This window comes from Camellia sinensis, chromosome 10 (genome assembly GCF_055761805.1).
Source record: "Camellia sinensis isolate YWXY chromosome 10, ASM5576180v1, whole genome shotgun sequence".
NCBI classification, from domain to species: domain Eukaryota; kingdom Viridiplantae; phylum Streptophyta; class Magnoliopsida; order Ericales; family Theaceae; genus Camellia; species Camellia sinensis.
In genome coordinates, this window is record NC_138970.1 from 32,692,468 (window position 1) to 32,707,063 (window position 14,596).

The window sequence follows — 14,596 nt, forward strand, 5'->3', positions numbered from 1 at the left end:
ATACAAATACTACCCTTACCACTGTGAATTTCAGAAGACTATACAAATAATACCCTTAACCAGGGTTCATCGCGTGATAGAATTCCTCTGAAAATGAACCAAGGTTGTTGGGTAGTACACAACTACACATTGGTGATTCAAATCCACTCATCTATCACAAACTATTTTGGTTTTGATTTTCTTGTTCTTTTTCGTTTTAAAATAAGATTTCAAATAGACAAACAAAAAAATACGTACTCCAAATTATTTCCACATTTTAATTCCAGTGGCATCCTTCTACTTGTAGCAGTATCTTGGGACCTCCTTAAATAACAGAAAAACAAGCGGAGCACAACATACATAACAAGCTACCCCAGGGCGGGGATGAGCTATTTCTTACAAACAGTGGAAATTGGTAACAATGTCTCCAACAAATTAGACACCAAACACCCAAGCTTGGTTCAGCATGAACATAAATTACACAGGCAGTTCGTGATGCTGATGCTGATTTTCATCCTGCATTCCATACTCGTTGCTCATTTGCATTGCCATTCTCATTGCCCTTCTAATTTCTTCAACAGCTTTGAGAAGTTCATCATGCATTCCATTAACTTGTTGCTCATTTGCATTGCCATTCCTCAATGTATTCATTGCACTTCTAATTTCTTCAACAGCTTCGAGAAGTTCATCCTGCATTCCATTAACTTCTTGCTCATTTGCATTGCCATTCCTCAATGTATCCATTACCCTTATTCTAATTTCTTCAACAGTGTTGAGAAATTCAACCAGCATTCCATTAACTTGTTGCTCATTTGCATTGTCATTCCTCAATGTATTAACCCTTCTAATTTCTTCAACAGCATCGAGATTTTCACCCTGCATTCCATTAACTTGTTGCTCATTTGCATTGCCATTCCTCAATGTATTCATTACCCTTCTAATTTCTTCAACAGTGTTGACAAAGTCACTTTTGATCTGAAAATACGAGTTACGTACAACAATTCCAAGAACACAGCCCCATATGCCCAAAACCAACCACCCTATGGCTGGCACAATGATCAGTACCAGCAAAAAAACAGCAAGTACACCCAAGAACGAACTTAATTTGTTCACTATCACAAGATTTATGCCATAGGTTTGTTGTACAAATTCAGCCAACAATGATAAAAAATAGATCGTTATAGTGGAAATGAATGCTACCACCTCTGGATAATGTGTTTCAAATGGTTGATACATTGTTTGGAGAATAGTAGCCAGCAATCCAATGAAAACCCAACACATTCTGTGGAATTTATCAAAGTTAGCTGCCCGCTCCCTACAACCATCACAAGAGAATGAAACGGGCATTAGAATACAAAATAAAGGGTTAACTGCAATACAATTGAATGCACAATAAAAGCAGTAAAAATGCACTAGGTATGATCAAGGGGTGGCAAATGCAATGCCAACTCAGACACAGGAACCCAGCCAAATCCGCTACCAGTTAGTGGTTTAGGTTTATTTATTTTTACATGTAAGGTCGCATTTGGAAACCTTGATGTTTAAAGGATGCCTGTATGCAGTCCTAGCAGCATGGGGCAAGAAATAGATTAAAAAGAAATAAATAAAAATTAATTAATTAATTATGCAACACTTGGGCAAATTAAGGCTTGAAGTTAAAAGAAGATACTTTACCACTAGAGTCTCCTAAGGGGGCACCCCAACAACTTAGGCCAAATTTCCCCAATAAAACACAACTTTGAGTCTACATAAATTACACATCAAAAAAGATACTTAAACCACTTGACCAATTAGCACATGATGTTAATCTAAACATACATGATATTCTCCTCCTTCGGGTTAGTGGGTTTGCATTTTGAGTGCTTTTTTTTCCTTGCATACGAGTTTATTTTATATCATGTAAATTTAAGCATATACACATTTATTTCATATATATAAATATACCATCCATATATTATTAAATATGTAAACTTACATAGGTTAGTGGGTTTGCATTTTGAGTGCTTTTTTTTCCTTGCATACGAGTTTATTTTATATCATGTAAATTTAAGCATATACACATTTATTTCATATATATAAATATACCATCCATATATTATTAAATATGTAAACTTACATACACATCACATATAAACATAACGTATGGGACATAATCAACTATGCTTGATATAGAGTTTTTAGTCTTACATCCATTCATGACTTCTTATTGGATCTTAACTCCACAAACTACGATTTAAGTATTTCTTCCATAAATTGCACATGAAAATTTCAAGTTGAACAGAAATAGATAGAGCTCTCATCTACAAGCCCTCCTATCAGAGTTGTATTCTGTGAAGAAATGTGGACATAACTACGAGATGGCTCTTAAATTCTTAATCTTTGTCGGGCTGGAAATTTGGTAATATGGTATATATTATGGCTATGAAAAGAGTAAAAAATCCAACAGTCAATTTTTGAGAAAAGCAAATCTGACAAAAAGGTTATGAAAGAGTTGTAACACAATTTTACATACACACATTTCTACGTATACACATTCATGGAGGTACATTTCCATTCCTTTTAGCTAAGTTGAGTTTTTTCTTTTAGTTTCCTCTTCTCTTTTCTTACTTTCTTTCCTTTTTATTTGTTTTCTTTGAATATTTATATAGGCAACCCTCAACTATGACCCATTTGATCTCACACCCCCTAAATTATATTACCTAATGGGTACACCCGTTAAACTCAGATCCTGTGCCCCTTTGGTAGTCTATCGCAAAATTGAACATATGCAAGTCACATGCAAATTTAGAGGTTGTTTGAGATGTTATAAGTAAGTGCACTTTTTGACTTTTTATAAAATATGGATTGGGTTTGAAGTGATGTGATAGAGAGGTGATGTGACCTAAATAAGATGATATGAAATAGGATAGTGACTTTTTAACTTTTTAACTTTTTTTAAAGATGTCAAACTTGGCCTTATAAACTGAAATGACAATCTTACCCATCCATCTCTGTTCCTCTTCTAAATATACCATTTGTTTTCTAAATATTTTTTGTATTTGATAGAGAGGAATGCATGCATATATCTACATATTCACATATATAACACAAATTGAATGCTTCCAAAAAATCAAGGTTACAACTTCCATATACATACTGATTTATGTGTGCTTGTATGTCAAGAAATACACACACATATGTATCCATTGCATATCGCGCATCATGGCCCTATCCAATTCCAAACTGAGAGAGTAGTGAACAATCAATAGTCATACAAACATGTAACACCCCTATATATTTTGAGGTATAATTGATTACGCGGTGGAAACATTTTAATTTCCTTGGCTTGATTATCCCAAAAACATCCATTTAGAACAATTGCATAAATAAATGAAATGAAACATTCACTACCATTTATTATACCTTCCCAGCCTCAAACACAAGGAGCACAAGATATTATAAACAGAAGAGAAAAAACAAACTTGTTCTTTCCAAAGCTGAATGTGTACAAAGATCTCAAACATCTAGCCCTTCCATTCAACATCTAGGCATACAAGCATCTATATATAGATATGCACATAGCTTTAAACACAAAATCATTATGTTTTATATCACTATGACCTAAATTTATAGGGAAGAGAAGTGAGCCAAAGCCCAATAAACAATGATACAGCAAAGCTATTTTAGGACAAGGATATCTCCTATTTCAATAATTGTAAGTCTACGAAAATCTTAGAAGCTTAATTTGCATTTTAAGCATAACATATTTAATGCATTTCCATTGCCAAACATAGTGATAAGGCCCATCCGGAGAATGCATATCATAACATATCAGAACATGACCATGTCGACTAAGATTTTGTTAGAACCACAAACTAGTGGTGGTAGATACCATCATAACAAATTAGTATATTTTCCATCCCCTAACAGCCACTAGGATCATTGTTGTCAAATTGAGATACGAATTGTGTATCATTTTTTTTATCTTTCTAAATCACATAGCATATCGTATAGTGTATCACAAGACTTTTTAACGTCTTTAAATATAGACAGGAAAAAAAATAGTAATAGAAAATACAAATATTTTGAGTGAACAATACATTAAAAAATGTATTATTCTTAAAATTACAAAAGTAAGGTTTCTTAAATTAAAGCTATTATAAAGCATGTATACTTCGACAAACATGTCATACCCGCACTCAGCATAGTACTTTTGCATACGCGTCATATGCCAGAAGTACCTAGTGCACTAGAGTGGTGTGGTAACCGGTAGCCATGAGCTGGTGGACCGGTGGTGAAGTGCCTGGTACGGCAGTGCAGTGGTCATATATGGTAGTATGGCATTGCTATGGTGCAATGGAGGTGGAAATGTGGTGTAACGGGTAATATGTGGTGTAGAAGGAACGAATAATGGTTGTAGTTGATGCCATTCAAGGCATCGATAGTTAGAGAGAGATGGAAAAAAAATGATTGAGAAAAGGAGAGGATAAATAGAAGGAAGGCCGCACATAGAGGAAAAAATGTTTTGAATATTTATCTAGAAAGGGTAAATTTCAACTTTAAAAAATAAAATAAAATAAAACGCTAAGGTTTGATCATTGTAACAATTTAAACCCTAACTTCTTAATTATTACAGTATAAACCCTAAATTTTTAAATCAAGTAGAATTTAAGCAATCCATCCATAGTCTGTTAAGAATGTTAAACTATATGGCACTCATGGCAATGTTTCATTGCCTTTTTTTGCACCTCTCACACATCACTCATCCTAAATTACTCTTCATCCTTCTCTCATCGACCACCTTTCTCTTTCTTCTTTTTTTCTCTTCATTCTGTCAACTACACGACCACACTCAACCTCCATCTCCACCAAAGCACAACCAGCTCTGCTATTTCCTCTGGCAATCCACCTTTGCTACCCACAATTTGATCCACCATCAATCCAACTCTCTGAAGTTATGGAAATTGGTTTTCTCCAATAAAATTAATCATTACAATTAGAATCCAATATTAGCTATGTAAAACGGACTGAGAGAGTTGACTGAACTAACCTTTGATGCTCGGGGTTCTCCATTTTCAATTCGCCCAAAATTCCAAGAGACCAGAGATATGAAACCAGAATCAGTCCCAGAGAGAGAGAGAGAGATAGAGTCACAGATCTAAAAACAAATTTCCCAAAACCAGCTAAAGATGTACAAGTCTACGCGAGTCAGCAATGTAATCCACTCTACTACTTGGTTTTGGTTTCCAAAATTTAATTTTTAGAAAATTCTCCATTTTTATTTTTTCTATTTCAATTTTTTTTAGTTTTTAAACACACTTAACTTAAATACACTTGAAAATATAATTTTTGTGAAAAAATCTTTACAAAATTCACTAAATACCAAAAAAATACAAATATATATATATATATATATAAATTCAGCATATTTTTCATATTTTGATGTATTTATTAATTTCTAAAATATTTTTTTCATATTTTAATTTTTAATATGTTCTAAAAAAATTGTTCAAAATTTTAAAAATATTCACTAAAAATAAAAAAATAAAAACTCAATTTCTAAAAAAATGAATTCAGAAAATTAAAACTAAAATGGGGGTGGGTGTTTTGTCGGGTCGTGCTTTTGCAATCAGGATTTGGACATGGGATTGGAGATGAGCTGGGCTTAACTCGACTCATCGTCGGGCCCAATGTGACCATTCCAAAACCCGCTCTAAAAGGAGATTCAAAACCCATTTGGCCCACGAGATCTGGGCCCAGCCCGACTCATCGTCAGGCCCAATTTGACTCTTCTAAACCATGCTCTAGAAGGATCTTCAATACTTAGCCGGCCAACACAGCGCGTGAACCTTCCCACACACCAAACACCATCAAATCTTCCGGAAAACCGAAAGAACACCGGAAAAAACTTCAAAAGGATAACAAGGGCTCCATATTTTAGCAAACTTGGGAGTCCCTGCAAATTCAATAGCATATTATCAAGTACAATCCACAAAAACTGCAGATCGGATATAACAGATTTAATCATGTTGAGTCTCCGCAAACACAAGCCACAAAAACAAACAGATTTAATCATGTTTCAGTAAACTTGGGAGTCTAGAGCCATATATATATATATACAAGCACACACACCCAGAAAGAGATTGGATTGAAAATCTTCAAAAACCCTGAAAGATTGTGAATTAAAAATGAAAGGTGGGGTTGTTATTGAAGATGGATTCATATATGAAGAAGAAACCCATCTCACCGTTTTTAAACCTCTCTTTTCTTCTCTGGCAATGGCTTCACTGTCTACGATTGCAACGGAGACCTCGTCTTTGGAGTCGACTCGTACAGACCCGACACTCGCCACCAGAAAAACAAACAGATTTTAATAATACAAATTTTTATCAAATAAAAACCTAATTTCGGACGTCAGACAGCAGATTAAACTCAAATCTGAAATGTTTCTGAGAGATTAGAGAGAAAGAAAGACTATAGAGAGGGAAAGAGCGAGAATCATCACCATCATACACAGATCTGAGATGCTTCGGCGAGATTAGTGAGAGAAAAGCCATATTCAACACAATCGCCAGCGGCGGCCGAAGAGGGCTGAGATCCTGACGAGTGACATCGGTAAGAGAGGGAAAGAGCGAGAATCACCACCACCAGTTGTAGATCTGAGACGTTTCGGGGAGAGAAAAGCCAGATTCAACACAATCGCCAGCGGCGGCAGAAGACGGCTGAGATCGGCGGTGTTCCTGACAAGTGCCATCGGAAACCGGCGGTGGTGAGCTTGCTGCAGCAAAGGTATTTTAGCCATCTCATCAACGCAAAATTCAGAACATAGGAAAGATGATAGATAGCAGCACAAAACATAGATGGCAACGGGAACACAAAATATAGATGGCAACGAAAGATGGGTGTGGGGGTATTTTGCCTGTTCACACGGGTATCTACACTTGACAAACATTATGAGACGGACCTGCAGTGTCACCATCAGAGTCAAGATCCTCTCATTGCGCTCCCTCCTTGTACTCCCTCTTTGCAGGTCCTTCGGGCCCATTTTTAAGTTAAATTTTGATAATTCAAATCGTTAATATTTTAAAATTTATTCAGTATATCATACCTGTAAAAAATCAAGTTGATCGGATTTCAGAAAGTATGTGTTCGAAAAAATTGAGCTAAAAACTATTTTTTTAAAGAATTTAATAAACAGTTTTTCGAGCACATGCTTTCTGATATTCGATCAACTTAATTTTTTACAGGTATAATATAATGAATAAATCTTAAAATATGAACGGTTCAAATTATCAAAACTAGACTTAAAAGTGAGTCCGAAAACCTTATAAGGAAAGATATAGAAAGGGAGTGCAAACGGAGGATCCCAATTCTCCGTCAACAGGGGGCATCACCTTTGTTATTGCACCATTTACTTTTTATTAGGGCTATACAGAAAGGAAAGGTCCAAAGAGATCAAAGGGTTGAATTCGTTGAAGGTTCATTGCATTAAAAATAATTATAAGAGAACCAACCCAGAAGTGGAATTTTTTCAACCCTCTTTTTCTTTCTCTCTTCTCTCTCCATGGTTGGCAAGTTGAGTTTGGATTTTTTTGACTATTTTTTTTGACTAAAATTTATAAAATCATAAAATAAATTAAAATAATAATAAGACAAAATATTATATTAAATTTATAATTATTTTATTTTTTTTTTCATAAATATCACATCTAATTATAAAAAAAAATATAACCCTCTTTCCAAGCCCAACAATTTTAACATATTAAAATAACTAAAAATTAAAATAATCTACTAAAATAACTAACTTCTCAAACAAATCTCTCTTATGTCCTCATTTCTCTTTCTTTTACATGTGAAATCCCATAATTTTTTTAGGATAAATTATAATTTGTCACTTTATATTTGACCAATTTTTTATTTTATTTCTTTAAATTTCTTTATTTTTTACTTTGATCTTTTTTATTTTAAATTTTTTAAATTTATTACTAAATTTAATTTCTATTCAAAAGTAGACAAAAAAATATCCTAATAACTGTCATATAATATAAAATATATATTATTATATTGAAATTTAACTTTATGTCAGATATATGAGTTATATATAATAAAATATTTTTATGTCACATGATTGTCAATATTTTTTTTGTCTAATTTTTAATAGAAATTAATTTTAATAGTAAATTGAGAAAAACTTGAAATATGAAAGGTCAGTGAGAAAAAAAATTTAAAAATCAAAATAGAAAAGTAACTAAACATAAAAAGGCAAAGTGTAATTTATCTTATTTTTTAAATATAAAAATTTCAACAATAATGCTACGCTCACTTACAAATTTATTAATAGTTCTAAATTAGGGAAAAATTATGCTAACACTCTTCAAATGCACCTTATAATTAAAAAAAAAAAATAGCATAATTTTAATTTTTTGAGTTATAACCAAAAAATATATCTCATAACTAAATACAATATGAGATATAATTAAAAAATTATCATAACTAAAAAAAAAATAACATAATTAAGAATACATATAGTACAGTATTTTTAAAGAAATATATATTAAAATTCCTCTAAATAAAGCATTGACAGCTCACGCACTCACATAAGCAAGCATTATAAAAAAATAATAATAATAATAACAAAAAAAAGGGTAAATTACAAATACGCCTTTGAAGTTTGTTTAAAATACAGATTATTCCTGTAATTTGAAAAATTATAAATATTCTTTTGTCAAATTTTTTTTATTTAACATAATTAACTAAAAAAATGAAATTCATAATTGCACTCCTCTACAATAATAAAATTATCTAAATTATTAATTGAAATATATTTGTAATATCATTAAAAACTGTTAATGGATTTAATGATTTATTTGTAATATCATTAAAAATTATTAGTTGATTTAATGATTTATTAACTAAATGAATGATTTATTATGAAATTCAAAATCTCAGAAAGCGAAATGTAATTTTCAGAACCACAAGAAGCAATTCATATTTTAATCAAACCTAATTTACCTATAAAAAAATAAAAAACGAATCAATAGGGGCTGTTTGGTAACCTTTTTTTTTTCAATTTTCAATTTATATTTACAAAAATTTTAAAAGCTATCATAAAAATTTGTTGGATAATTTTTTTTGATTTATAAATGGTTGTTTCAGTTTGTAAATTTGAGGAAAATTGTAAACTCAAAAAATGAGTTTACATTGGTTTTTAAACAGAAAACGGAAGCCCAAAACCGCAGAGCTACAGTAACACAGACCATGGTTCGAATCTGCGGATGAGCATTTTTCAATTTCCCAACTACAACGGTAATATATACGTTATCTCTAACTCTACTCATCTTCTTTCTTCACTTTGTTGTTCAAAAGATCCACGATCGAGGCTGAAGGAGAAGGATCGACGCCGGAGAAAAAGTATCGACATTGGATCAAGGTCGGAGGAGGAGGATTGACGCTGGAGGAGTCACAATTGACGCCGAATAGCTCTTCATCATCGTGTCGTCGCCGGATCTAGGTGGTCAGTTTAGAGAGGGGTAGATCGATGAGTTTTCCGAGGCCGACGCGAATGTTGCCGCCAGTGGCGGTAGAGGAGGCGAGAAGGCCGAACAGGAGAGAGAGGGCAAACCAAAAGAGGATGGATTTGAGGGGCTCAGATTGGAGGAAGAAGAGAGAGAGGACGAAGAGAAGAAGAAAGAGAGAGAGAGAGAAGAAGATGAAGATTGAAATCTGGGTCTACTTTCGTCCAAGAACTCCAATTTAGAGAGAGAGAGAAAGGGGTTGACGAAAGACTTGAGGCCTTAACAAAAAAATATAAGAAAAATGATGCAGACCACTAATTAGTGGTTGCACTAGGGATGTGGCAGTGGGTCCCACTCAGTGCCACATGTGTTTTGTGTCTTAGTTTTTTTTTTTTTTTTTTACTTGCCACATCATTAGTGGTGGTGTTAGTGGTAGGAATTTAGTGGTATGTAGCATTGTTGAAAAATATAAATACATTTCCATACCCACTTTTGAAAACACTTTCTAGGCGGGATTTGAATTTTGAAATTTGGTTTACCCAGACGTCCCTTCAGATGTCCGGCCAGATGACCGAAATAGTGTTCTTTTTTTTTTTTTTTTTTTGCAATTGACACCTGTTATTTTTTTATATTTTAAATAAAAAATAATTTTTGAAATTTTTAAAAAATTTTATAAGCTTTTAATAGAATTTTGAGTTGTGTGTGTTGGTTATGAATTGTAAGTTTTTTAATCAAATATCATATGTCACATCAAAAATTTCAAACTCAATTCAAACTCTTTTCAAAACTCATAACCAAACAAATTTTTCACACTCAAATCATAATTTCAAAACTCATAAACTCAAAATACAACTCTATCTCAAACTTTACCAAACGCTACCTAAATTCATATTAATGTGAACATTCACAATGTAACATGAAACAAAATTGAAAGAAAAAAAAAAGAGAAAAAAAAAAAACCATTTCAATTGTTTAGTGGAAAAAAAATGATTATTCAAACAACAAGTATAATAACAAATAATCAATGATATGTGAACATTCACATCTTGCAAAATATATAATTATGTTCACATCTATATTTCAACACTTATTTCTTAAACTTTCAAACAATGCGAAATGTTAACATTCACCCTGATTGACAAAAAATTAGAAACAATGGCTGTAATAGAATTAGAAATCTAAAAAAAAATCAATCACTCTAAAAACAAAAAAAATATCACCTACATCGTCATCTCCATCATCATCTTTATCATTATCACTATCAATAACAATCTATGCAATATTACCATTCCACAAATCCAAATCAAACTAAACCCACCTTTGAAGAATATGTTTGTAACAAAATTGACTGGACACAAATAGAGCTTCAACTTACAGAGCCAGTTCCACCAATCCACCATTTCACCAATCCACCAAAGCAGTTCTGTGTTCATCCATTGTTGTGGTGAAGTTCTGTGAGCCTTCAAAGCGTGCTCGAGCAAAGTGTTCATCGCTCGAGCGAATTGTGCAAATTCTAGAATTTCCAAAATTGCATTCAAGGTTCAAAACTCAACTTCAATGAATCAAAACTCATTCTTTTGGGTCAAGACTTTAGAAAACACTTGGAAACTTGTATAAAAACATGAAATGAAGATCAATTCCCAAAACCAAGGCCCAAAAGTATACCAATTCTTCAAAATCATACTTGAAACTTCATGTTACATGTATGCATGTAATGATTTGAACTCCAAACTTCCAAAAGATGGACAAATGAAGTATTTAAGTATGAAATCATAATGAGCCCTCATAATTTGACAAAAATAAACTCTTGTAAGAATTGGTCGAAATTCAAACTCAAAATCCATGAATTATGCATGCATGAATGGATTGATTCTCAATTCTACGTTCTAAGCTTAATTCTTATGTTTAATCACTAAAGCTCACTAAAACCTATTGAATTCATGCACTTGATGTCTTTAATACAAGGTTTAAGAGTTGAATTCTTGCCTAGTGTCTTGAATTCACGAGTTTAGTAGTTTGATTCTATTCCAAATCCTCTTTAATTCCCTTTTTTCTAGCTTGAATTCAACTTTCTCTCTCTCTCTCTCTCTCTCTCTCTCTCCCTACGTTTTTCTTGATGTTCAAGTATGATGAAGGAATGTTGAGTGTGTTCTAGAATTTGTCTTAGCCTTATATAGGCTTGATTAGTGGGATTTAATTAAGTATGGTTAAAGTTAATTAATCCAACTCAATTTTATTTAATTTATTCTAATTATTTGGTTCCGAATCGAATTCTAATTTAACATACCTTAAGGCTCTAAAAATTCTAAATAATACGTTGACCTAGTCAATTTCGTGTTCGGATGCCGATAAGCCCTTCAATTTTCATATCGAAATAGAATTCTAAGCAGATAATCCTACGATAGACAGATAGGAATACAATTAACACACAAAAATGCGCAATTAACTCGTAATTTCATCTGAAATACTTATTAGGCATCCTTAATTACAGATTAACGACTAATTATGGATCGGGGTTGTTACAGTCTTCCCCCCTTAAAGAGTTTGGTCCTCCAAACTTTTAGTTACCTTTATTATCATCGAACATAGGATCTAGTGGAAACAATTCCAGATACCTTTCCATCATATCTTATTCTTTTTCCCAAGTCGCATATGTCCCTCCATGTTGTTGCTAGTGAACTTTCACCAATGGGATTTCTTTATTCCTCAATCATTTGATCTGGCGATTAACAATTTGGATTGGCCGTTCTCGTAGGTAAAGCCATCTTTCAAAAGTGCATGAGTTGGCTCAATAACATGTAACGAATCTCTTAGGTAATCTCAAAGCATTGAGATATGGAAAACTTTATAAATATACTCCATGACTGGAGGTAAGGCCATAGGTTACCGGATTGATCTTCTCTATAATCTTATACGGTCCGATATAGCGAGGCGCCAACTTTTCCTTTGATCTGAACCGTGTTTGCCTTTTCATTGGAGTCACCTTGATAAACACACGGTCGTCCACTTCATATTCTCTATCCATTCTTCGAACATCTACGTAACTTTTTTGACAACTTTGTGTGGTTTTCAACCGTTGCTAAATCACTTTTACTTTTTCAGTCGTTTCTTGCACAAGCTCGGGTCCCAACAAAGGTCTATCGCCTACTTCGGCCCAACAGATTGGTGATCAACATTTTCTTCCATAAAGAGCTTCATAAAGTGACGTGCCAATACTCGAATGATTACTGTTGTTACACAAACTCGGCCAAAGGCAGATAAGTTTCCCAATTTTCTTGGAAATCCAACACACACATTCTGAACATATCTTCCAATATCTGAATAGTTCGTTCTGACTGACCATCTGTTTATGGATGATATGCACTATTGAGCCTCAATTCAGTCCCCAAGGCCTGTTGCAAACTTTGCCAGAATCTTGAAGTGAACTTCGAATCTCTGTTTGAAACTATTGATACATGCACTACATCCAGTCTCACAATCTCATCAATATAGATATTAGCTAATCTATCTGCATTGTAAAAAGTCTTAACAGGTAAAAAGTGAGCAGACTTAGTTAAACGATCAACAATGACCCAAATAGAATCCATATCTCTAGATGAGAGAGGTAGTCCGACAATGAAGTCCATCGTGATATGCTTCCATTTCCATTCTGGTATTGAAAGCGGCTGAAGTAATCCAGCGGGTCGTTGATGTTCAGCTTTCACTTGTTAGCAATGTAAACATTTGGTTACAAAGTCGGCAATACATTTCTTCATTCCAGGCCATCAAAAATTCTGTTTTAGGTTATGGTACATCTTCATGTTTCCCGGATGCATAGCAAATTTAGAATTATGAGATTCAGTTATGATACACTTCCTTAGTTCAAAATGGTCCGGCACACAAAAGTCTACTCTAAAATTTCAATACGCTATTCTCAAAAACAAATCTGGGTCTCGGTTTTGAATCAATTTCCTCAACAATCTTTTTCAAAAATTCATTTTCTAGTTGTTTTTCCTTAATCTCCTCAATCATTGCTGGTTGTGCAAAAATGACGGCTAAAACTCCACCATGTTCACGCAAAACAATTTTAATCCCATTTCTTTTCAAATCACATAACAATTCTCTTTGCCCAGTAAGCAAACATGCTAAGTTCCCGATTGACTTTCTGCTCAATGCGTTAGCAACTATATTAGCCTTTCCCAGATGATACAAGATTTGTAGGTCAAAATCTTTTATCAATTCTAGCCACCTTTTCTGTCTCATATTCAGTTCTTTCTGAGTGAAGAAATATTTTAGACTCTTATGATCAGTGTACACCTCACAAGTCGCCCCATACAAGTAATGGCGCTAGATTTTCAAAGCAAATACCACAGCTACAGGTTCCAAATCATGGGTTGGATAATTCTTCTCATGAGGTTGGAGTTGTTGGGAAGCATAAGCTATTACTTTTCCATTTTGCATTAACACACACCCCAAGCTATTGTATGAAGCATCACTATAAATTGTGAACCCGTCAGTACCCGAAGGCAAGGTCAGAATTGGTGCAGTTACTAATCTGGTCTTTAAATCTTCGAAAACTAATTCTCTTTGATCATTCCAGTCAAAAAAGACACCCTTCTATGTTAGCTGGGTGAATGGCAAGGGAAGTTTGGAGAAGTCTTTTACAAATCCTCTATAGTAACTGGCAAGTCCTAGAAAACTTTGAACTTCAGTCATTGTGGTCGGTTTTGGCCAATTTTACAATAGCTTCAATCTTTTGTGGTGTATGCACCCCATTTTTGACTGCCCTTAAGACTTGGGTGCTTGATTCCGAACACCCAATGATGAAAGTTACACTGTGCAATCTTTTGAATTCTCAGCGAAGAAATTTGGATTCAAGCTCTAATCTCAAACCTTACACCCCATTTTGGCCAAATTATTTTAGACCTTAAAACCTTCTCTTTCAAAATATATTTTTGAAAATGTTTTTACGATGTTCCGATGTTCGCATTTCGTTAAATATTGCACTTTTCGGTAAACCGAGTAAGGACAAAGTGGAAATGAATGAAAAAGAGGTGAACTCTTTAAAAAATCTTTTAAAACTTCTTATTTATAGGTTTGGAGTTGAAGAAAATTGGAGGAGAGGGAAGAAAACTAGTTGGGGA

General features: G+C 33.5%; 1 protein-coding gene across 4 annotated transcripts; it reads right to left on the reverse strand.

Moving 5' to 3' along the window:
• Positions 1 to 164: 164 nt before the first annotated feature.
• LOC145801053 (uncharacterized) lies at positions 165 to 6,892 on the reverse strand. Of its 4 annotated transcripts, XM_082891233.1 has the most exons (4): positions 6,206 to 6,892; positions 5,009 to 5,914; positions 1,183 to 1,294; positions 165 to 855 (listed from the first exon to the last, which is right to left on the reverse strand). In XM_082891233.1, exons 2-4 carry the CDS (start codon positions 5,029 to 5,031, stop codon positions 457 to 459), a joined length of 534 nt encoding a protein of 177 aa, XP_082747359.1. In that variant the 5' UTR covers positions 5,032 to 5,914; positions 6,206 to 6,892; the 3' UTR covers positions 165 to 456. The 4 variants fall into 4 exon arrangements, with proteins under 4 accessions (XP_082747359.1, XP_082747357.1, XP_082747358.1 ...); XM_082891231.1 differs by having other exon boundaries at positions 165 to 5,914; positions 6,206 to 6,302; positions 6,464 to 6,890; XM_082891232.1 differs by having other exon boundaries at positions 165 to 1,294; positions 6,206 to 6,888.
• Between the last annotated feature and the right edge of the window lie 7,704 nt (positions 6,893 to 14,596).

Excerpts from the sequence above, each read along its gene's own strand:
- LOC145801053 (XM_082891231.1), bottom strand. The coding sequence starts at position 1,326 with ATGCCCGTTTCATTCTCTTGTGATGGTTGTAGGGAGCGGGCAGCTAAC.